The following is a 25,676-nucleotide window of genomic DNA, read 5'->3' as shown; positions in this document are numbered from 1 at the left end:
TTTCCTTTCTGAAATATTGTTTTCTTGAAAAATGAAATCACACTTTACCACTCAATATAAAAGTTAATTAAAGCAGTGACTGTATGGCTATTATATATTCTAAATATTATATCTTGTAAAGTTACTTTTATAGAACTTTGTTCTTCAGTAACCAAAGTATATTAAGAGATACTTATTTCTGACATATACATATAGCAGTTAGGACACAAAAATATTGCCAACAGATCAGAGTTGATCTACTTGGTGGATTATAAGATCCAGCAGTGGATATCCTGATGGCAAGATTGGATGTAATATGCTTTAAAAAAAGAAATGATCTAAGGTAAAATAAGTAAATAGATAGCTAAATGAATAAATAAAGGATAATGATGAACTTAAAGCCAAGTCATTGTCTCATTTCATTAGAGATTAATTTTAAAGGACTTGTCTTTCATTTGACTTACATTTTTGAGCCATCTTGACTTCCTATTTTAAAGTATTGAATTTGACTTCGTTAGGTGACAGCCAGTCTGCTTTCTCATTAATATAGTTAGCTCTTTTGAGCTTTATTTAAAGATGAATGGCTGGAATGCTTGAAAGAAAATGTATTTTTAAACAAGTTATGTAACAAAAATTAATAATTTTAATGTTTAAATTACAAAGTAATATTTTGAGTTACACAGTAGAAACTAGCTTAATTTCTGTCTGAGGTAGACAAATTAAATTTTTACATATTGTTTTATTTTTACTTACCAAAAATGTTTTATGTCAGAGCCATTTTATAACATCAGCATTTTGTTGATAAGCACCCCTGGTCATAAATTACTTGTGATGGTAATAAATTACTTGTTAGTTTACAACTTCATTTCTTTTCTTATGTAATCTTGGAAATATTTAAATGAAAAGAAGTCATCAGTGTTTTCCTACAAACTGATAAATGAAAAGTCCAGTGGTGTTAAAAATAAGGTAAAAGAATATCAGGAATATTTAGATACCAGGAATTCTAAATGATTCTGTTTATTCTTTTTCTTTAAAAATTAAAAAAAAAAAAACCTAACGTTGCCTGGTTTTGGCTTACTTTTTGAATGTGATTGTGTTTTGTAGCTACATTTTCCGGTTAAGCTGCACTCGACTGGGACAGTGGGCTATTGGCTACGTAACCGGGGATGGCAATATCTTACAGACCATACCTCATAACAAGCCCTTATTTCAAGCCCTGATTGATGGCAGCAGGGAAGGATTGTAAGTATGAGAGCCAGGACTCCGGTTGCCTAAGTTTCACAAATTCGAAAAATAGAGACTGCTTTGCAATGGGTAGTGAGACTGTATTTTTATCTCGAAAATTCGAAGTATTTTTATCTCGAAAATTCGAAGAATTTTTATTTCGAAAATTTGAAAAATAGAGACTGCTTTGCAATGGGTAGTGAGACTGTATTTTTATCTCAAGACTGAGAATTAATGAATGTGCCTTAGTTTTTATTGTCCATCTCTTTGAAGAGTGACTTTAAGGTAACTTAATGATTAGAATCTAGCTATATATTTCAGCAAATACATCCCAGCTTTGAATTCTATCATGAGTCTATATCTTTCAATGGAAAAGAAGTTGGAACTTAAAGAATTTTTTTTTTAATAGAATAATTGACTTCTGTTGCATTATATAACCCTCAGATTGCTTGTTTCATTTTTTTTTTAATTTTGACTAGTATTGTCAGTTTCTCTCTTATTCTTTCCTTTTTCTATTCCTTCCTTTCCTTTTCTCATTATAGATATTTACATTAATAATGACTCCATATTCCAGAATTATATGTCATTGACTAAGCTCATTTTATCTCAAGCTATTCTTTTTGAAAATTTAAAAATAAATAAGTTCGCCTCCTTTGTTTTTCAGATTCATGATTACTCTTTCCCTTATACACTAAGTGCACAATTTGTTTGACCCTTCATAATAAATATGTCTGACTCTTGTTCATTTTATTCACATGCCATTCGCTGTCACTTCATCACGCTGCCCTTTCTTGCCTTTTCCTTTGCTGAGTTACTTAGAGATGTATATGGTCCAACTTGCTGCAGCATAGGTTTTGGTAATAATAGTAGGAGAAAGTCTACCAGTTAGCAAAGAGTATGATTTGAATTTTACCTTTTCCAAAGTAACTGGAAGGAAGGAAAAGAAAGAAAGAGAAAAAAAGTTATGAGATATGTGTGAAGAAGAATAATGTCTTTCTTAAAGTCTATAAGCTTTCAAGAAATTAGTTATGTAGGAATTGGATGGCAAGTTGTAGTATCAAATGTGTGTTTCTCTTTTTTTCTTCTGATTTTCAAAATTTTTCATTCTCAGTTATTTTTACCTTACCTCTAGTGCCTCAAAGACTCCTATGTGTAGCTTTTGATTTACTATGATTACAGAATTTGGCTTTTTTTTCTTTAATGTACCTTAAAATTTTAATTAATTAATTTTTATTTATTTATTTTTTGTTTATTTTTTTTGAGTTGGAGTCTCACTCTCTTGCCCAGACTGGACAGCCTCGACCTGCTGGGCTCTGGCGATCCTTCCGCCTCAGCCTTCCAAGTAGCCGAAATTACAGGCATGTGCTACCACGCCCGGCTGATTTTTTGATTTATTGTAGAGATGAGGTCTCGCTGCCCAGGCAGGTCTCGAACCTGCGGGCTCAGGCAACCCACTCACCTCAGCCTCCCAAAGGTGCGGGATTACAGGCTGAGCCACCAAGCCCGGCTAAATTTTTAATTTATAAACAGTATGAGTGGGTAAATCTGTAGATGGAATAATTTTTGATATAGCTTGTTTGAATAGTTACCATGCCTTCCATCTGTTTTTCAAATGTCAATGAAAGAATTTTATTTTAATACTGTAATCTGTTGAGCAAAGCCTCTTAACCCCTACACAGATTGTTAACATTTACACACACGCATACACAGGAATCTTCAGAGGGATTTGGCTAGTTGAATTTGAACTTGAATGATATAGTAGGATAATAGGATACTAGGCTATATTAGGTTTTATTATATTAATTAGATAGGGGTTTTTTTAAGATCAGTAAAAACATAGAGTATTATCTCTTCCAGCTACTATCAATGTCTGCTATATTTCCTTATAGTTAATCCAATATTGTGTGACATAGATGATAGGAACATTTATTTTTATAAAAAAGCCAATATTCTTTATTCCTTCTGTGCCATTGAAAGGGACTCATCAGCAATATCCTGGGTATACTATGGACAGAAATAATTAAATTGCCTCTGATAAGTTAATTAGAACCTTTTAACCTTTCCTCTGGCACCGTTATTGTCATTTGTAATCTTTCATTTCTGAATCCTTCCCAAAATTTCTCCATATTTTTAAAATTATGATTAATAAAATGTTACATAATTTTAAAATGTTGATTTAGAGTATAAAAAAAGTTATCACCTTTTTACTTATCATTCCTCATTTAATATTTGTAGAATTTTGTAAACCCCCATAATGACAGTCTAAATTTATAGCATATTCAAATGTAGTTCTAAATCTTTTTTAAAAAATTATCTGACTGATGTGTCCCTTACCACATAAGTGTTAACTGTCCTTTAAATTCAGCTTTCTAGTTTTCCTGGGTAAATTCTAGCACTTACTAATATGATTTTAGACTTCATCTAAGGTTACATTTTTTATTTTGACTACTTTACAGAATAGTTTTGTAGAGTTTTACCCTTTGAAATATTCATACCATAGAATTATATTTTTTAATTTTTTCTTCCAGCAATCTAGTATAGAACGATGTTAAACAGAATTAACCATAACCTAATAAACTGATAAAATCCAGCATTAACATTACCACTTATTTTTTAAATCAAAAATTAATATTGACCCATACAATAAACTTTATTTTTAATGAATTTCTAAATAGCAAGTAAAAAATTTGATTTAACACAGCAACTTAGCACTATCACTTAACTTTTAGTTAAGATTTCAGTTTCGCCTACAATAGAACTTATTTGTACACCATTTCATGTGTGTAGCTTTTCTGAAGTCAGTAAAACATGGAATTGTAACATTTTCTAATTTTTTAACCATCTATGTACATGTGTTTGTGTATGTTTATGTGTTAGGGTAAGTGGAAGGTGAGAGTCAAAATTAGGAGTTTGGTAAACTGTAGAAACAGAAACAGCTCAGAAGTGTTTGAAGCACTTCCAAGAAAATTATGGCCTTTTAATTTCTTTTTCTCTCCATGTGATATTAAGGATGAAGGGAAAACTTGAATGTTTTATTATATATATGATCTAGTTTTAAAATATTTTATATTTTAGATGTTTATCTTTTGTATAAATAAATAATAAAAATTTAAGAGAAAAAGCCAAAACAGAGAAAAAAGTGTAGAATGATACAGTTAATATTGCCTACTTCAGATGAAAGACATAATAATGACCAGCAGGTATATATTCAGAGTATTTTGGAGTGGAACATAATTGACCAGGAAAATAATTTTTTCACTTGTATATTAAAGGCATGTAATTGAAAATAGTTGCTTAGTGGCATAGTTCATATTCATTATCTATTTATTTCATGACAATGAGTTCTACTTTTTATAAATGTCCTAAAAGTAGCATAATATTGGAACCAGTGAGAGAATATGTTATTGGTATGTTACATTAAAAAAAAAAAATCAAAATGTATGTTGAATGTAGAAGAATTCAATGAGATAGCCTTAAATGCAATTAAAATTTGCATATCTAAGGTAACAAGGTTTCTGTTTAAATTTAGTTATCTTTATCCTGATGGGAGAAGTTATAATCCTGATTTAACTGGATTGTGTGAACCTACACCTCATGATCATATAAAAGTTACACAGGTAAGGACAATTTCTGGCAAAGTCTAATTAATAAGTACCCATAATGCCTTTGAAGTAAATAAGACTCTTATTCTATAGCTAAAATCATGCACAGGTATTTAACACAGAAGATACTTAAGGAATTCTAAGAGTGTTTGAAAATAAATTATATTACTTTCATGTATTTTTTATTAAAAATTTCGGCTATTAGTATTCTTGCTTGCCGTATAATATTGGCATTAATATGGAGGAGACAAATTGATAAATCCACAGGTCAATAAGATTAAGGAGAGGGTTATAGTTTAGAAAACTACAAAAAAAATTTATATGCCATACTTTTACGACGATTGGATAATGGAAGCCTATTGAAGATAACAATTATGCTGTTCTTAATCCACTGTTGGCAACCTCATAGAAATGTAGGTTGGTAAAGCCTTTTTTGAAAGTAATATCCAAGCTGGGCTCGGTGGCTCAGCCTGTAATCCTGTGCCTTTGGGAGGCTGAGGTGAGTGGATTGCCTGAGCCCATGAGTTCGAGACCCGCCTGGGCAGGCGAGACCTCATCTCTATAATAAATCAAAAACTTAGCCAGGTGTGGTAGCGCTCGCCTGTAGTTCCAGCTACTTGGAAGGCTGAGGTAGAAGGATCGCCAGAGCCCAGCAGGTCAAGGCTGCGGTGGCCAGGAGCGGCCACTGCACTCCAGTCTGGGCGACAGAGTAAGACTCTGACTCAAAAAAAAAAAAAAAAAGAAAGTAATATCCAGTAATTAAAAAAATCTAAAGGAAAGCATCTTTTCACTTTAGATTCCCTATGTATGTGGATTCCATATATATACGTATCACTGAACAATAGGTTAGTCTGTACAACAGGATAGTCTATGTAACATTTTTCATAAAAATGAAAAAAATCACAAAATACTAAAGTGGTCAAGAATAAAGAAAATAAAAACAATACATTTATACTGTGTTATGTGAAGTCATCAACAGAAGAGAGCTTTACATACTTACATGGGGACTTGTGCATCTTCTACTATAAACAAATCCCATTTATGTAAAGCACAATTATGTACCATTTAGTTTGTAAATTTACATTATGTATGTTTGACTTCTATAAATAAATAAAAATTACAATGTGTGAATATACAACTATACTTTTTAAAAAAAGTGAGAGGGTTTAATTGGGAAAGTGAAAAAGATCGAGCAGTCAGGGAAAGGATGGAGGGAGAACTTGAGTTTTTAATTTTACATGCAATCTAGTTTTTAAATATTTTATATTTTAGATGTGTTTATGCTTTGTTTAATAATAAAAATCTAAGAGAGGATACCACAGCAGAGAAAAGTTATGGGTAGATAGACAACAAGTAATGATTTACTTATAATTCTCCAGATTTCATTCCCTGTAGTCTATATATTGTTATATGAGACACACTTGTTGACATTTACATGTATGTCTTTTGGATAACTTCTTAAATTTAATATATCATTACCATTTTTAAAATTAGTGATTCTGTGTTTTCTAATATGCGTAAAAGCATGTTCATGAGAGAGTTCCTCTTTATAAAGCCATTATATAAATAAATCTTTAGAAGTAATAGTCCCTTAAATTACTCATAAATATTCTTCCCTCCTTAGATTGCATTGAGTTCTGTCTGAGATTTTACCTTTTTGCGATTTTTTGATCTTTGAATAGTCATTAAAAAGTATCAATACTATCAATTATTTCAGGGACATCAGCCATTTAAAACTTTTTGGGTTACTTTAGATTTATTTATGTTCCATCTTGATCCATTTTCTCTCTCTTTTTTTTTAAACTTTCCTAAACATCATTTGTATGCTCACACATATACACATAATGGTAGACACAGCATATGTATGTGTGTATTGTGTGCATGCATATGCCCATATGTGCATCTATTTACATATGTAAATATATAAATTTCCCACCAAGTTGTAATATCTTTTAGTTGATTATGAACTAAATATTGTCTTTTATTTATCCTACTCAAGACCAGGCACATTGTAGGCACTTACTGGACTAAAACATTGCTTTACTTACACACATTTTGATTTCATAATTTTCTATTTCTCTTAACAGTATTTTTCGTATTTTCTTCACAACTGCTATCTATTTGTATCTTCTTTGTCAGCTAGATCTTTTCAGTACTTGAACACTGAGAATTTTACTTTGTCAAATATTCTAAAAGCTACTAAGTCAAGAGAATTGAAGTTTAATAAAAACAGTTTTTTTGTTACTGAAATGATTAGTCTTCTTGACAGTTTTAGGGAAAGATTATGTACTTTTGAGTTAGAGACTTAATTTAGAAATTGAGGAAAACAATTTAAACTTATCGAGTCTCAGGTTTTTTTCTTAAATTCAATATATTGTCTTATGCTTTAGAGTCATATAGAATAGTAAGTATGGACCACAGTGCCTGGTATGCAAGAAGGGCTTTGCAAATGTTTGTTGCTTTTATTCCATTCTGGAATTCTAAAATATTGAGGCAATAAATTTAATGTTAGCCAGAACCATACTTTTTTTTTCAATGTGACAGTAAAATTAGATGAACATGTGGCATTTACAAAGAAGATAAAGTCATTTGTATTGCCATTTTAAAACCATAGGTTATATTTTTTGAGTCACCGTGTCTGTTGAAGCAAGTCCTTTCCTAAAACACTAAAAGAACATTAAATAATCTGAATTCTTAAAAAGTTCATAAAATAGCTGATAAAAACTCAAACCTTTTAAAAAAATGGATTTTGTAGACCAAATTGTGATTATCAGTTTAAAACGACTTACATGGTAATATCATTCTGACAGGCTCAAGTGTGAGATATTTACTGTAAGTCATTATATTTGAGAAAATTTGATATTAACAGTTTATGGTGGAAATACATTAACATTGCCTCTTTTTTTCCCCAAATTACAGGAACAATATGAATTATATTGTGAAATGGGCTCCACTTTTCAGCTCTGTAAAATTTGTGCAGAGAATGACAAAGATGTCAAGATTGAACCTTGTGGGCATTTGATGTGCACCTCTTGTCTTACAGCATGGCAGGTATAAGAAACGTTTAATTAGCAATGTGGATGTCTTCCGTATCTAGTATTATTTCTCTTTTAAGTTTCTCCATTTTAATCGTTCAGAAAGTAATACTGATTAGTGCTTTATTTGAATTGGTTATTTTCAAAAATTGTATGTTTGAGTTTCTATATGTATATATAAAGTATATATACTTTATTACTGTTTTGTATTTTGTATCTTTTGCATGTGCAACTTAATTTTATATTAGTCATAAGTAGTTCTTCTACAGTACCATGGATTTCAGGATGTTCACTTATAGAGATTACCAACTAAACATATTGTTCATAGTTGATCAGATTCTGAAACCAAGAAACCTTAATAGAGAAATTTTGTGTTGATGTTTTCAGCTAAACCCCTTTTCTCCTGAGGAGGCGTGGCTCCTGTCTCACCCATGTCTGCAGTTGTTCTGTAGTGCTAAAATTGGAGAATCAGACAGGAAATGTCTCCCAAGTGCTTACAGTTCTCACAGAAACAGACATTAAAATTTTCCAATTCACAGGAGAATCTCAGGCAAACTGCCTTCCCATCTGTAGGCAGGTATTCAATAAATATAAATTGATTTGCTGTTTTATAGTAAGGCCTACAGGATACTGGTTTCCCAAGAACTTTCTTATGTTTCTTTATCTGTAATGAAGGGGATTTTAAAATGCATCTTTGGACAGATTTTCAGTTTTGAGTATTGGAAGGAGTGATGGAATATTTTGATCAAGCCTTTTTGCTACTGAAGCTAGAAATATGTTGATGTGGTTTAGAACACAAGTTATTAAAATTTCAAGCTTTAAAAAAAATTTACAGGCCAGACTTGGTGGCTCAGCCTGTAATCCCAGCACTTTGGGAGGCCAAGGTGAGTGGATTGCCTGACCCGGTGAGTTCGAGACCAGCCTGGGCAACGTGGCCAGTCCTCTCCCTACAATAAATCAAAAATTAGCTGAGTGTGGCAGCACGTGCCTGTAGTTCCGGCTACTTGGAAGGCTGAGGCAGAAGGATCACCGGAGCCCAGCAAGTTGATGCTGGGGTAGCCGTGAGCATGCCACTGCACTCTAGCCTGGGTGACGGAGTGAGATTCCAACACACACACACACACACACACACACACACACACAAAATTACACTTAAGTGTATAACTGACATCTTTGCCCTGTTCCTAAGCCTTCTCAGTCCTTGATTTGCTCTGTGCAGTCCTGAACCTCTGTATGACCTGAGGAAGGATGGGCTTTGAAGTTCATGGAAGGAGGCTGACAGGCTCAGAGGGGCTCTGATGCTTGTTGAACTCATTGCTTATAAATAAAATATAATGATGTTCACATTTTCATAGTCATAAAATGGGCCTCTTCTTTTGTGGAACTTTAAAAAATGGCTGAGGATAAGGAGGAAGAATTAGTAAATAAATTATAATTGGTTTGCATTTTCAAAGTCCTTTCTGAATGCCCAGACATCTTTGCTACCTCAGTGATACTGTTCAACAGCCCTATACATCTCTCCTTCAATATGTGATTGGCTTATATTTTACTTTTGGTTTTTCTTTATGTTCTTGTCCTTCTCTCCTTTTATTCCTTCTTGATGTTTGTGAATTTAGCATACTACAGGGAGATGTTGGAAGAGATATCTAGGCACTTGATTGCAACATATAGGCACTTGATTGCTATTGAAGTTATGTTAACAGTAGTAGTTCTGCAAATGTAACAGTGCTAAATGACTTTCAGTAAACTTAAATATGTTAGTAGAAGATGAAACTTAGCAAGTGTGTTTCCAATGTATCAGTAGGAGGTATCATGGAGATTTTCACTAAATGACAGACTGATTCAGATGGGACTATTTAGGACTGGTTTACCTGATCATTCAAATTTCAGGATAAATTTTTAACTGACAAAGAGGCCAAATTGCTCACCACCCCATGGATTGATTCAAGTCTTCAGTGTGGTGGTATGAGTCTCACAGGTACAAAGAAACCACAAACTTTGCCTTTCTCTCAGAAGAAAAAATGATTTTTTTTTTTCCTAGAGTCTGGCTCAGACTCCTAGTATTCTCTGCCTCCATGCAGGGCTTGTATATTTCAGCTGTTTGTCTTGGGGCTGTGGTCTGGGAACATACATACATGTTGCAGGACTTCACATCTTTAACTCAATACTGTGCTTAGTATTTGAAGGTTAGGTGGGTTAAGCGTCAAAAACTCATTTTAGTTTGGCAGAAATGCTTGATTAGTAAAATGTATTGTTTAAAGCGTCATACGAAATAGCTGTTTACCTTATGGCCCAGGGTGAGTAAAAAAAACTATGACTGAATATAAAGCAAGAAAGATTTTATTTATTTTACTTTCTATAAACTTCTTGAAAGACAGTTTATTCATTTATTTATTTTCAGAGTTTCAAGGCCAGTACTATGTATAATACTAAGTAACATTGTTGATAGATCCCTGAAAATTGTGACTGTTAGTGAAATGATGTACTGTATATATGCCTTAGGAACTTGTTTATATCAGTTAGACTATGGTAAAATTTGTTTTATTATACCCCTATATAATGAACCCATGAACCTTCAAGTTGTGAACTTTCAATGATGCAAGCATGTGTTTGCATAACCAGTCACGTTAGTTTGCATGTCTAGCATACGTTGTCACGTGCTGTACTGTAAGATTTAAAATATTTTATTTTTTGTGTTTATGTATTATCTGTGTAAAAAGTATTACAGACCTGTTACAGTACAGTACTATATAGCCAGTTGTGTTTGTTTAGTACCTAGGCTAACTTAGTTGGACTTAAGAACAAATTGGTCTTATGAACAGAACTCACTTGTATGTAGGAGACTTACGGTACTTCGTTTGACTTAAAGTTGCGTTCTCAAGAATGCATTGACATTAGTTGAGGACGTACTGTATTTTGTTATCAAGTTTGTGCACTATTTGCAGTAGATCCATTATGTGCAAAAGGCATAAATTCTTCAGTTGTTAATGCTGTGTTATTAATACTTTGTCTTTTACCTCACCATAATTCTCTTTGTATTACTGTGCATTTTCCAAATGGTGTGGTTCCTCTTGCTACTTGCTAATGAATTTCTTGATTCACTTCATGATTTTTTGTGTTGACCTACTGACCTTATATGAAGATATGCCCAGAAATATCTTTAAGTTGTTGACATTTATTATTTCTCTTTTTTACTTTGAAGTAATTTTCTGTTTTACTTGTAGAAATTGAGGAAGTGCATAAATGCCAAGCACCAAAAAACAGTGCTGAGCTAAAATTTTAGGAGATGCTGTATGAGAGAGTAATAACAAAGTAGTAGTTTACTAAATAAGTAGTAATAAAAAATATCAAATTCAAAACTAATTAGAAGTTTGAAATAATCAAATTAAATCTCACTTATGTTACCAGTGAATAATGTTATTTTAATTTGATCATAGAATTTCATATATAGATTCATGAAAAATATGCAAAGGTTTTATTTCAGTATTTTTTAAAAATTCCCCCCAAAGCATTCACCATTAATATTCTCTTGATTCATTGTGTATATGTCTCTCTAAGCTCTTACCTCATTATATGCATATAAGCAAATATTTCCATATTTGTCTGTTTCTCTTCTAGAATATAGATTACTTTGCTACTTTGGAATCCCTTCCTGCTAGCATGTTAGCTACACATTGGTGGTTACTCAGTAAATACTTACAGACTGTATGCTGGGTAATGTAAAAGAAAGAAAAGAGATCAAAGATGACGTCAATAAAAGATATCATAGATTGATTGTGAAAAGCCCTCATAGAGTCTTAGTTCTGTCCGATTCTTTTCTGAGAAGAATTTATAATCTTTTCAAAGACCTTTTATCTCATAATTTGAGAATGCATCCTAAATATTCTAAGCCTTCGTTCCATTCAATAGTTAGGGTGTGATTTCCTTACCTTTTCACGTTTTGTTTTTTTCCTCTTAGTTGAACTATGTATTTTACTTTTACTGTTTACAGGGCTGCCAGTGCTAACCTAGTGAGACCAAGTATCTATCTATTGCTCTTTTATACCAAGAAACATGTACAGTGATCTCTGGCTCACATTTTCTCTACCACCCCTAAAGAAAATTGTTCTTAGAGCAAGGTTTGAGAATTCTTTTTTTTTTTTTTTTTTTTTTTTTTGTCTGAAGAATATTACAGAATCTCCCTCTTCAGATATAAATGATCTATAACGTTACAGAACAAGCAGCGAATCCTACAATTTAAAAACTAAGTAAGTCTACACGATGTTAATTTCTGGCAGCAGTCCTCCCGATCCGGCTTTTTAAAAAAGTCACCCCTGCCCCCATTTCAGTAGACGTGCACCAACGCCGTAGAGGAACTTCCAGAACAGGTCGTAGGTGAAGAGGCCTCCGACCAGGCCTCCTGTGAAGAGAGGGCTTCGTGATGTGAAATATTTGGGCCACCTCCTTGCCGCCTGGAGAAGCAGGAGCGGGGAAAGCAGGGCGGAGGCAAGCAGGTAGAAGACGAGGCCCCGGAGGACGGTGAGACCGCGGATGCCGCGGCCGTGGCCCCCGACAGCGCTGACACTGAAGTCCCCGCACGGCCGCCTCGCTGGTGAACGGCGCCCCTTCCGCCTGGAAGCCCCGGCAGCCGTCGCCCCGCCGGGCTCGGCCCCTGCTTTGTCGCCGAGTGACTCGCGGAGCCACAGGGCGGCGGCCACAGCCGCTCAGCGCGCGCTCAGCCAGGCGGGGGGCTGCGGTGCCCGGCGCCACCTCGCGCAGAAGGCTCGAGAACTCTAAATGGGTATTTCGTGGTCTGTCCGTCTTCGTGGGACCTTGCTGGCCAAAGGAAGTGTCAGCAGTAGAACAGTTCCGCTTTGGGGTCATTCAGATATTTCTGCATTTACATATAGATTTCACATAATGGGAATTCCTGCCAACCAGCAGATTTTTTTTTTTTTGTTGACACTTTTCCTGTTATTGTATGAACAGCAGTGTTTGGTGATCATGTAAATATGCGACTGTAAAATGCCTCTAGTATTTTATAAAAATAAAATTCAGGGTCTTATAAAGTTAATTTAGTTGGAACACAGTTAAAAAGCTAGAAATGCTAAAAAAAAAAAAAAAAGCCCTCACATTCGTATGCTGTCCTCACTTAGCTGTGTGACTGAAAGAACAAAATTATAGGGCTTTTCATAGTTCTGCAGTGTATTGTCAAACATTATATCTAAGCTTAGAGTTGTAGAGAAATGTTCTGAGAGTATTAGGCTTCTGGACTTGGTTGCTCATAGTAATGTATGTCTCTCTTTCTCAGCTTTTTGTTAAATTCAGAAATGGTCTAGGGGCTAGGCATGGTGGCTCATGCCTGTAATTCCAGAACTTTTAAAGGCCTGTGTGGGAGAATTGCTTGAGCCCAGGAGTCCGAGACAAGCCTGAGCAACATAATGTGGCCCTGTCGCCACTGAAAAATAGAAAGTAGAAAATTATTTGGGTGTAGTCCTAGCTACTCAGGAGGCTAAGGTAGGAGGATCCTTTGACCCGAGCAGTTTTAAGCAGCGGTGAGCCATAATTACACTACTGTGCTGCAGTCTGGGAGACAGAATGAGATCTTGTCTTACAAAACAAAAATGCTTATAGGCCATTGCCTTGCTAAGCTATGTTTCCTGGCTTTGGCCCCCTCGCCTACCTTGGGGAGGTGAATCTCCTCTTCCCCTTTCTCTCTCTCCAATTTACTTTCTAAATAAACTATATTGTCTAATCTAAAAACAAAATATAAATATATATGTGTATATATATGATATTGGGCTAAATTTCATGTTTTCTGACTTTAACAACAGTGTTTTTGTTTTATATGATTGTTTAAGTTTTCAAGCTTGGTTGTGTACAAGGATAATTTATTATTTTACTTCCTCTTAATGGTTTGGTAAGAAGAAAACCTGAATTGTTTCAACCTTCATTCTCGATTTATTTAGGAAGCATTCTTTGAGCAGCTGCTGTGTTCCAGGTTCTGTACTGATCTCTGAGCTGAGAACACTGAGACACAGCCCTTACCCTCAAGAAGTTAAAATTTATTCTGACAAGTTCTATTGAGTGGCATGGTGTTAGTAATTACTTGAAATGAGTATCCTGTTATCCTTCAGATTTAATCATGGATGCTAGACTTTTTTTGTTATTTTATACTACTTTGGTTGGGCATGCTGATATGAAAATGATTTTAAAGGCTGCGTGTCTGCCAAGAAACTATGATAAATCAGTTAGAGTTCAATAGGAAATATTAAACCCTGACCATAAATCATAAATGTGTTCAGCAAGTGTGCATTTTTAGCAAGTCATTCTTCAACAACTTTTCCTTCCATGTGATGCCCTACTTTGGTTTAATTGAAATTCATTAGGGACTTAAATTTTATGAAATTAACAGAAAACTTAAGAAAAGCACGATAGCAGTGTCAGTTAGTTGTTACAGGCTGCAAGTGGGTTACTCTTAATTGCTGTCATAATGGCCCATTAGTTATGCCTCCGAAGAGGTGTCAGATGCTTCTTTCTCCCTCTGAAACATCTGTGTTATTTAATAAATTGAATAAGCAAGCGGAGATTGCACAGGATACTAAATATGTTGAATAACCACCTTTTTAGTGGCATTCTTTGAGGCAGCATGACTCTGGGTGCAGCATTTTGTGCTACCTTGGCAATGAAACTTAGAGAATTGTCTCTAGCTCTCACAAGTGAATGGGATAATAACAAAACGTGTATCATCTCAACCCTGTATTTCTCCACATCTTTCTTTGTGTGGTAGTATTTTATGTAGAAGTGATGCTGCAGAGTTATCACCAGGAATCTTAAGGGCTTCTGAGGTCCTGAATGGCACAAACTCTAAACTGCGTTCTTCAAATCTTCCTTCCAAAATAAAAATGGATATTTTTGCCAATTAGGTGTGCAGCCATATGTTGATTTACTACCAAGGACTTCAATTCAGTTAAAAGTAAAATTAGGTTTTCTTGTGATTATTCTTCCTGCATATGATTTGATATAATATAAAGGAAAGATATCAGACTTTCAAAATAGTAATTCACAAAAAGTCAGTAGGTGAAAAATCAATAAACTCTGCTTTTAACATGACATACGGTTTTTAAGATAATTTTTATTTTAAAGATGTGGGATACAATTCAGGGTTAGGTGTACAAATGATCATTGTACAGGTAAAAAAGTTTGGGCTTCACTGTGGTCCCCACTTCACCTGGTTTGAGATCAGGTAGACATATAATTAAAGAGACTTGTAGATACACCATATTTAGAGAGTATTGTTTGAAAAAAATGTGTAGTTGTCTACGAAAGGTGAGCAGCAAGCTCAAATGATTACATTTAAGGCAATAAATAATTTTTTACTTATTCTTTCAGAGGCAACCATTCTTCACATTTCTAGTCTCAGTGTAATTTTTTAACTTTAGTACTACAAATATGAAAATAATATTTGCCTTTATAAATGTCTTTAATTGGTAGTTTTGCCTTTAATTACATGTTATGTCTTTTCTTATAAATGTGATAAAATGTAGAGGCTTCTCATTTACATTGGGAGTAGTGAAGAAGCTGTTAGAATTGTCCAAAAATGTTGCCATGATGTCATGAACCAGAAATGATGGACCAGGAATAAAATGGAGGCAACTGATACGAGAAAACAAAATCTTGTAGAGCAAATGCTTGATTCCAAGTCTAATGATTAAAGTAAATGGATGATCATTATGTATGATGTGCTTGGATAATAACAAATAGTGACATTTTGGAAACATTTTCTGTTGACTTTCATGTGAACCTTTTAATAGATATTTTAAAGTTTATCGCATTAAATAAAATGTCTTCAGAATGTAAACTCACAGTCATCCATTAAAGTTTTAAATTGAATTTAAGCAGCAAATATTTGTAGCAAAAGACTCTTACTATGTAAAACATAACACTGGGAGTATTAGAATTAGTCAAGTTTTGCTTTTTTGTATTAAAGAGCTGAAACTTTTCAGTCAGAACAAACATAATATTCATCAATTATAATAGATTCTTTCATTTTGATATTTGCAATTTGAGAAAAACAGGTTTTTTTGTTCCATTATGAATCATCAGTAGCAAACAGCTATTTTAAACTTTGTTTGAACCTAGACTGCACCTGAGATTGAAGACCCACTGAATGCTGATACTGTAGTATAGTGTTGAAATACTGAGGCTCTTGAAACAGTCTTCCTTGGTGGATTTCCTACTTAGTGCTGCTTAGCTGTTGTGACCTTTATCAAATTATATAAATACTCAGTGTTCTTGTTGGTAAAATGTGGGTTAATATTTAGATAGTGCTTACTACAGTTCCTAGAATTTTAGTTATAATTGTCCCTATTATATAGTAACGGACAGTATCACTTAGGAGATAGCTCATATTTCCTATTATGTTAATCTGTACAGTGATAATTCTATAGCTTTGAAAATGTATTGATTTCATTACAGAATGGAATTCTTATGGAAATATGAGGGGTTTTGGTATTATTATTATTATTTAAAGAGATGGGTTTTTGCTACGTTGCTCAGGCTGGAGTGCAGTGACTGTTTACAGTTGCGAGCCTGCTACTGATCAGGAGTTTTGGCCTGCCCCATTTCGGATCTGGGCTGGTTCACCCCTCCATAGGCAGCCTGGTGGTCTCCCACTCCTGGGACGTCACCATATTGGTGCTGAACTTAGTTCAGACATCCAATCAGGATGGCTCACTATAGCCCAGAACTCCTGGACTCAAGCGATCATTCAGCCTCAGCCTCCTGAGTAGCTGGGACTACAGGCACATGTCACCATGTCCAGCATGAGTTTTTTGTTGTTGTTGTTTTGTTTCCAAATGCTAAGATGTTTTCTCCATTTTCTTACTATATTTCTTTGTTCTTAAGACTATTTTTGTTGTAATTATGCCAGCTGGAATTTGTATAGCACTTTGTTAAGCTTTGGACTAATATATCTCACTGAATCTTTACATGGTCTTTTAAAATGTGCATTATCTCGTTATTCCTTATAAATCAGATGAAGTTAATTGTTCAGTGTCTCACAGCTGTAATTGGTGGAGCGGGGTGTCCAATCCAAGTATCTTAATACAGAATGTTTGTGCTCCTTTTCTGATCCGCTATGCATGTTTTTATGGGCCTCTCAAAGCCAAACTAGAATTGTTTAGACTCACCAGTATCATCATCTTCCTTTTTCTATAATATTAAGAACAGCAGAACCAAAGATTTCTCTCACTCCGGGGCATTTTGTCTGGGATGACTGTTAACTGTTCTTCTTTATTCTTTCATTTATTCTTTCAGCCAAGAGTTACTGAATTTCTTTGGGAGATACTGTGCTCTGAAAATGCTTAGAATGGACCCACACTAAGTGTATTTATTTATTTATTCACGATTGTTCCAAATATTATTGCCACATTTAGAAAAAGATTTATGGTAGCTTCAGTGCTACATGAACTAAAACAAGGTAATATAAATTAGAAGTTACTGATAAGGAAAAATTGCACGTATACATACACATACAGTAAAAATATAGAATGTACTCCAAATTTACAAGATCCTGAATATTACATAGGACCTCGCTGTATATTGTGTATGTGAGAAAGTATAGAGTAATTGGCTTAAGTCATTCTGAAAGCAAATAAATTATACTGTATATTATGCTTATCTTAAAAATATTAGATGAAAGTATTTAAGCTATAGTCTGTACATCTTAGCAGTATTTAAACAGAATATGGAAGATGATTGACACATGATGATGAGATGAGATGGTACTGAACAATATTTAGATTTTTTTCGTAGGGTTTTTTTGGGAAATGAAATAGTAGTTTTATGAAGGTGTAAATATTTTTTCTATTTTTTAAATCAATGTCGATTTATTCTGAGTTTACCTAAAGTTATATTTATATGTACAGTCATATAAATTATAGTATTAATAGTTGAGATTCCAGTCTGAATTGTTTTACTACATCACAAGCACAGTGCATAGTTAAGTTTCAGCTGTATGTAATGTTCACTGATAACTTCCACATCCCTTGGTTTGGAAGTATTTACTTATTTGAAGAAGTGAAACCTACTTGAGTCAATTAGAACAGATAGTTGTCCTGAGTGCTTCCTCTTAACAGTCACAGAATGGGAATATGTTGCGGACTAGGAAAGACCATATTTATTTTTCGTTAACACATATTCTTAGATCTTGCATTAAGCATATGTTGACAGAAACATTATTTTAATTATCGAGGCACAATCCTGATGAGTTATATGTCCATTGAAGACATCCTTCATGTGTATTCAGTCAACCATCTGACAGAATCTAAGCAGACTAACCAAAGTAGCATTTGAGACTTTCTGGTTAAATTTGATTTTCATATAACAGTAGTCTGTTAATAAAGAAAGAGTGATGAGTAAGTACCATTAAGGAGACACTTTCAGTACCATTAAGAAGACACTTTCAGTGTATCTCTGTTTGCAAATCATAATGAATGTTTACTGCAGCTGTTTTATGGATCTGGTCAATGATACAAACTCTTAATAACAAATAAAGCTGAACAGAAAATTTTTTGTGGTATTTATTCTTCTAATGGCTACTCTAACACACACCAGTAATTTGTATCATATTAAGCTTTTGGGTGGGAGAGAGAGAGAAAAGTCTAAATTCAGTTTCAGAGGAACTGTTCTCAGTCTTTTTTTTTGTTCTAACAGGATACTATTATCTTTCACTTCTTCCTCCTTTCAAACTCAGTCTTTTCTGTTACCCCTTATGAGGAAGTGGATCATAAACTGGAAGTCTTGCTTTACTCAAGCAACATGTAAATTGACCATGGAGGTTCTAAGAGAAACTTCTATAACCTAACCGAGTGGCTTACAATTCCAGACACTGTGCTCAGAAATAAGACTTTCATGATTTAGATTGAGTGGAATAAGTTTAGTTATCATAACTATATTGTAGTTAGGTCTCTAAAAGGTATTGTTCTGGTTTTAGTGATACATGCCATGGTATTTATGGATGAAATTATGTGATGTGTAGGATGTGCTTCAAAATAACCCAAGGGTGAAGGGAGCAAGGGAAGACATAGATGGAACCAGGTTGGGTGTGGATTGATACCTGTTGAAGTTGGATGACAGGAACATAGTAATTTATTGTACTTTTCATTCTAACTTTGTGTATATTTACAATTTTCTATAATAAATATTTAAAATATATGAGTGAATAAAGTGTCCATTTAGGACTGAGAGCTCTGCTTTCCATTCTCCATGCATTAAAGACCAAAGAACATGAACTGTTTTGCAGCTTACTTTTATGTAATGGAGCCATTTTTTTGAAATTGTCTTACATAACTCTGTAAGAAAATTCCACTGTCAGCACACAATATGGATCCCTTTTTGACTTTTATAGGAGGATTTTTACCTGGGTGATAACATATATTAAATATGCTTTTAAATTTAATGTTCTTATCGAAAAATGGGAGGAAGATTTCACTCTCCTTAAATATTTATTCCTGTGTTGCAAAATATCAATGTGAAGAGGTTATCAAAAATAGAATTAAGTCTTGGTTTTATAATCTGTAAAATGATGGAGCAAATAGTTATGGCGTTTTCAAACTATCAGACCTGAACATGCGTGGCAGTAAGCATCAAAGGATTCTAATATTGATATGTGTGTGTTTTTTATACCACCTTAGTACAACTATTTTACCATTCCATTTCTAAGTTTCTTTCCATTTCCATCATTATATAAAAGAGGGTGAATAAGGGAATGTTGCAATTTATTTTTATTAAGCAGTTCATAGAGTTTTTTCCTTATTTTGACTTGTTTGACAAAGATGTTCAACTTGTTAATCTGAGTAAAGCTTAGAAAGAATAAACTGCCTATCTCAGGGTTTGCCACAGAGTGGCTGCTGGATAGTTGTCCAGTGAGAGTTATTCCACTACTGGGCCAAGCATCACTTTGGACAGGTAGATAACTAATTCCCCATTAAGCCAAGTAGATGGAACAGTCCTGAGTTAAGTAATGAACAACTTCTTTAAAGATGTTAGTTCTCTATATCCCTTGTCTCATTTCTAAAATGTTGCTAATTCATCCCATTCTTCTTTAAAGTGATTTTGTGATTTTGATTATTTTTAAATAACACACTTCTAAAGTAGTATAATAAAAAAACAAAAATAGGGTAGTGAATGTCATGTACCATCTATCTCTAAAGTCATTGGTTTCTGTAGGGCAAGAAAACAGCCTTTTTCTATTTCCTTGCCAATTGTGAACTTTTAATGTAGTTAGTTTTGAGAAATGATTTTGAGAGACTTTGAACAAAGCCTCCAATAATTACCAGTAAATGCATTTTCAGCCCAAATATATTTGCACAAATCTTTTTGCAGTATCTAGTTTGAAAGCAAGATAAGGAGCAAAACTTAATATCTCACAGAGTATTATATTCCAAATGAGTTGTGACCAGATGACAGGCTTTCAGGACAGATAAATTCTGAATATACATTTAGATATCTAATTTTTCCTATTAATTGCTTAGAAATCAAGGTTGTAAAATACATGGACAACTAAAATGGAAATATTTAGTCATAGTTACATACACTTTTCTTAAGTAGATTTTGAGACAGATTATTCTCACTGATACCACTGCTTTGTTTATTATGAATTTTTACCAAAATGTGCATTTTATAGAATGTTTAATTACCACTGCTGTCATTTCATACAGATGGACGTGATTCAATTTCCAGTTTTGCTTTTTTTTTTTGTAGGACTCAAAAGCTTTCATACATTAAAATTGTAAGTGAATGTTCAGGAAAATAACGAGGCTCTTTTTCTTTGGCAAATTGAACTTTTTTTTTTAAAGAAATGTTTCTTCTTGGGAAATTTGGAATATTGAACATTTGGCATATATTTTGTTGGCTTCTTCTTTTGCTCCCACTACCTTTTCAAGAAAAATCTTTCCCTACCTCCTACCTAAAAACCTCCGATTCACAACTCTCTTGTAGTTGGAGGACATTGACATTTCTCAGTACTATTTGTCTTGAGCAAAAACCAATCAGTGCATTTTCTGTATTTGTGTAGGAGTCAGATGGCCAGGGCTGCCCCTTCTGTCGTTGTGAAATAAAAGGAACTGAGCCCATAATCGTGGACCCTTTTGATCCAAGAGATGAAGGCTCCAGGTGCTGCAGCATCATCGACCCCTTTGGCATGCCGATGCTCGACTTGGATGATGATGATGATCGAGAAGAGTCCTTGATGATGAATCGGTTGGCGAATGTACGAAAGGTAAAAATAGCATACATGGGTTTAGTTGTGGTGGTGTGAAGACCTGAAAAAGAAATGATGCTGTCGCAGCTGGAATACTGCTGAATGTTTTTGGGTTTGAGAAAGAGACACACAAACACCCATATGAGCTTGAGTCTCCAGAATCAGGATCATCAGTATCACTGTTTTTCACCTCTACATTTTTTACCTCTGGAAGGTCTTCAGAGGAAATAGCACACATGGAGCTGTCATCTCCCATGATAACAATGCCTTCTTCTAGAATACCACCTGAAGGACCTGCCTGAGGCTGCTTTACAGTTAACTTTTTTTAAAGTTGTATTTCTTTGTATCTATTGATAAAAAGCATAATGTAGTAAATATCTAAGCTAGTAATATTTGTTATCATTATGTTGTATGTGCACTATATAATTGTATAATTTTATGCAGCTGGCAGTGTGGTAGGTTTGTTTACCCAAGTGAGTAACACAAGCACTTGAGTAATACTTTTCCCTGTGATGTTACAACAGCTGTGACATCACTAGGCAATGAGACTTTTTGAGCTCCATGAAAATCTCATGGGACCACTGTCATACTTGAGATCCATTACTGAAGCGTTGTTAGTGGAACCAGACTGTAATGTTGACAGGCTGATAAAATCATAGACTGAGAGATGACTAGAATACTCAAGATACTCCCACTGGTTTTAAACATCATAATGAGAGGTGATGCGAGGGTATGTATAGGATGAACTGTCATCTGAGACTGGCAGTAACAGACCTGTGAAGAAAAATTTAAGAAAGAAGTTATTAAATTTGGGAATAGAAACTAACTTGATTTGAAATATTCTTTGCTGAAATCAAGAAAATTATCTGATTGCAGGAAGGCCCTCCTGCTGTTCGACTCTTAAGAGGTCACATAAGCTTTGTGACTTTACTGTCTTCTGGGGTTTGTGTTTCAGTGTTTGTTGACTTAGAAAATTGACCTTGTCTGTTCACTGAGAATGGATGCTACTGTCTAGTTAAAGCCAGCATGCCAACTGATTAATTGGTAAACCAGAAATATAGTGGTCAAGAGAGCTGGATTTCTGTACAGGCTGTTCTTTGTACAGAAAGATACATAAAATTCCAATTACACTCAGAAATTTTGTGTTCACAAAATCAGAGAAATGAGATTGCGTGGGTGGATGGGTCTGTGAATACAGTGCCACCCTTCCTCCAGACTTGGGCAGACATTGCTAATCAATTGTGGCACTCATCCCACCGAATTCAGATTTGGCCTAGAGGGCCTTGCCAACCCAGCCTTGAAGATCTTCACTGTAATTCATTAGGATTTGGCAGGTAACATGAAACCTATTTGCGTCAAGCAGGAGTGATGATCACATATAATGACATGAGATTGTATTCACTGTATGCATCTGTCTCTGTAGAAGGAAAAGCTTGGTGCTGGGAACCAGAGGAGACAGTTCTTTGTGTTATCTATTTTTCAGGGCTGTGTTTGAATTTACCTTTTGGAAAACTCTTGCATTTTTTCTGTTCCAGTGTTCGTGCTGACAAAAGACATACACTTAGGATGCTTTCCATACAAATGTTTACATATAAAGATTTGTTAACATCATTAATGTGACTGCTCTCAAACTTTGCTTTTGTTTGGAATGATTTTCATTTTTCACCTCATTGACTTTTCATAAATTTCATAATTTATCTGTCAGAGAAACTACAATTGATTTCATCCTTTTAACAACTACATTTAGTTTTCAGTCTTTGAATCATGTGATTCCTTTGAGCTAACAAATGGAAGAAAGAGAGCAGTTATTCCTCAGCAATCCTTAAGGATGAACAAGGAAAAAAAAAATCTCAATTGGAAATAGAGCTTTGAGACTTGAGTTTCAAAATCACTGAGCTGGAAGGCCTGGTCTGAAACACCAGATCTGCTGCAGAGTAGTAATGGGATCCTAGGCAACTTATTTAACCTTCTTCAGTTTTTTTCCTCCTTTGTAAAATGAATAAATAACTGTAGCTTCTTCACTGAGTGTGTGATAATCAATTAGCGTCAAGAATTTGAAAACCTGGAACAGCGTCAGGTCCCTGAAATCATACATGTTTACTATTTAGTTAGCAATGCTAATTAAAATTATTAATAAGATATAATGAACATTATAGGATACACTTAATAATCTGAGTTGGTGAAAATCATTTCATCACTGTGCATATGAGAGACCTACATACGGGGATCTGGAGATATTGTTGTACTGTTTGTTGCCCAGAAGACATACCTTCCAATGTTGGCTCTACAACCTACTAATACAGTCAAGTCACATGACTAGACCGAAGTTCATTTTCTTATCTAAACACAAGAATAATGATAATACCTTCCCAATTGTTGAGAGAATAAGATGAGTTACTACTATTGGCTTTATGGACCTTTTTTTTCTGCTAAAGATGATGTTATGCACAATGGTATGTGTGTAAATGATTATGTAAATACCTATGAAATTTCTTTAGTTTTCCATCATGTCCTACAAAACCTAAAATATTTGCTATCTGGCCCTCTAAGAAAGTGTGCAGCCCCAGATCTGGGACAAGGAAAGCATTTAAAGAATGTTTATTGAAAGCATAGATAAAAGGGAATGGCAGAAGAGTATCTGAGATACATGAATCAGTTCAAGTGGTTCAACTCGAGTGGTTCAGGTGCCTTAGGTGGTAATGTTTCCAAGCTGTGAAGAAGACATTTCAGTTTTCTTTACTAAATGGATTTTCTTCTGTCAGTGATCCATGGCAGGAGGTGGGGCTGGACCTTAAGCCTAATTCTTTCAAGAATTTTGTATACCTCACCGCTTGAGGGGTCACAGTATTTGCCCTCTGTGAATTTGGGGAAAATTGCCATCTCAGCCTGCCTTCTCTTGAATTAAATTGAAGCTTGAGCCTCTTTTCCATGGTGTCACTGACAATGGGAAGGAAATGTTGGTAATCTAATACAAGAAACAGAATGTTCCAAGGTCACTCACGTGGTTCTCGCTGATCTTCTCACCCACTCCCAAGACCATGTGTGTTTCTTCTCCCTGGCTCACTGGTGAGTTTCCTGTCAAGGAAGCTGAGAGATTTTTACCTGAATCCCTGAGTTGTTTATGCCACAAACAGAAGAATGGCTCTTTCAGGCATTATTGTCCCAGAAGTGACACTTCAGTGGCTTATTCGACAGTCAGTGGTGTCATTTAACACAGCTTTTATTTTACTAGTTAGTGTTATATTTTCTTGTGGCAGTTAGAGATTTAAATAACTTGTAATTAATCATTTTTAAGTTGAAGAATCATATTTCAATTAAATATCTTTATGTCCACTGATCTACCCCTGGTCATCTAAACAGATTGTGAATTTTGTAGCATTTCATAAATTTCTGCCACTTAACTGTCAATAAAAACTAAAGTTTGGTGTAGATATAAATATTAACTTTTCTGAATAACTGGGAAAAATACTGCTATGACATTATATTCCTGTAGTACATTCTATGTACTTCTGTTTCAAGAGTTACACTAAATTGTTATATTTTATTTAGAGGACTGTTTTCTCCATTAGATTATTAATTCTTAAGGCCAGGGAAATTGCTTATTTATGTTTGTGTTCTCTGGCACCTAAACACGCTCAGTATATATTTACTAAATCAACTAATAAATGTACACACATGCACACTTGTTTCTTAAGGACAGTGGCCTGATCTTTTGTATCTTTTTATCTTTGTTTCGACCTGAAAATGAAATAAATTTATATACAAAATGCCAAATGAGTAGGTTTTATTCAGCTTTGTCTTCCAGGAGAGGTCATAAACAAATATCGCATGGTCACTTTAACACAGTAGTTTTTCTACCTGAATTTTCTTGCTCTCTTTTACTCATTCTATTCCCTCATTCTTTTATTCATTTAAAAGCATTTCATTCTCTCAACTCAAAGAGTGACTATCAGTCATTGTCCAGCAGAATGATTTTGTTTTTATATCTGCCATATCAAATATTCATCTCATCTGTCTCTCATTTTATGAACAGGTTGATGATTATATTGTGAAATTGTTTCTTTCTTTCCTAAGCATATTGCATTCTTTAAATCAGTAATGCTTCCAGCATAGCATAGGTAACTGATTTGATCATCTATTACTGTAGCCATAGTGATATCTCACAGCTGGAGTTTATAAATAATAGCATACTGAACATATAGAATGCATTTTTATTATTTCATTTATAGTTAAGTATATTTAATAATGCAAATCTTTACAGAAGCATCTAATAGAACCTATAAATCTATAATATACTGTGTTGGTTGCCATCCTAGATAGAAGTTATTTTATGATTTATGTTTTAGATTTTGCATGAATATATATGATTGCCTGACTTCTTGAGCTGTCAGATTTTCGGGATAATTGGATCTGATATGAGCCCTCAGAGGAAGTCCAGGGTGTGATTGATAAGATCACAGCCTTCTCTCTGACTTCAATTAAAAAAAAAAGATATCTGTTGCTACTCAGAGATCTGCTTAATTTTTACTTGAGTGAAAGATGAGTCATCACTTTGTAGCTGTTATGATGATGAAACATATTAATCACCAAATG

General features: G+C 34.3%; 1 protein-coding gene across 2 annotated transcripts in view; it reads left to right on the top strand.

Moving 5' to 3' along the window:
• CBLB (Cbl proto-oncogene B) overlaps positions 1–25,676 on the top strand; it is a 205,099-nt gene that overhangs the window by 123,299 nt on the left and 56,124 nt on the right. For both annotated transcript variants that reach the window (XM_008058923.1, XM_008058921.1), the window contains exons 7-10: positions 1,084–1,221; positions 4,733–4,820; positions 7,725–7,856; positions 20,898–21,101. In XM_008058923.1, the coding sequence (XP_008057114.1) occupies positions 1,084–1,221; positions 4,733–4,820; positions 7,725–7,856; positions 20,898–21,101 (562 nt within the window). The remainder of the gene's footprint in view (positions 1–1,083; positions 1,222–4,732; positions 4,821–7,724; positions 7,857–20,897; positions 21,102–25,676) is intronic.

Source organism: Carlito syrichta, unplaced genomic scaffold (assembly GCF_000164805.1).
Source record: "Carlito syrichta isolate Samal-C Ts95f unplaced genomic scaffold, Tarsius_syrichta-2.0.1 Scaffold303651, whole genome shotgun sequence".
Lineage (NCBI taxonomy): Eukaryota > Metazoa > Chordata > Mammalia > Primates > Tarsiidae > Carlito > Carlito syrichta.
Note: the sequence above shows the minus strand (reverse complement) of the source record. Positions and strands in the feature narration are given on the sequence as shown.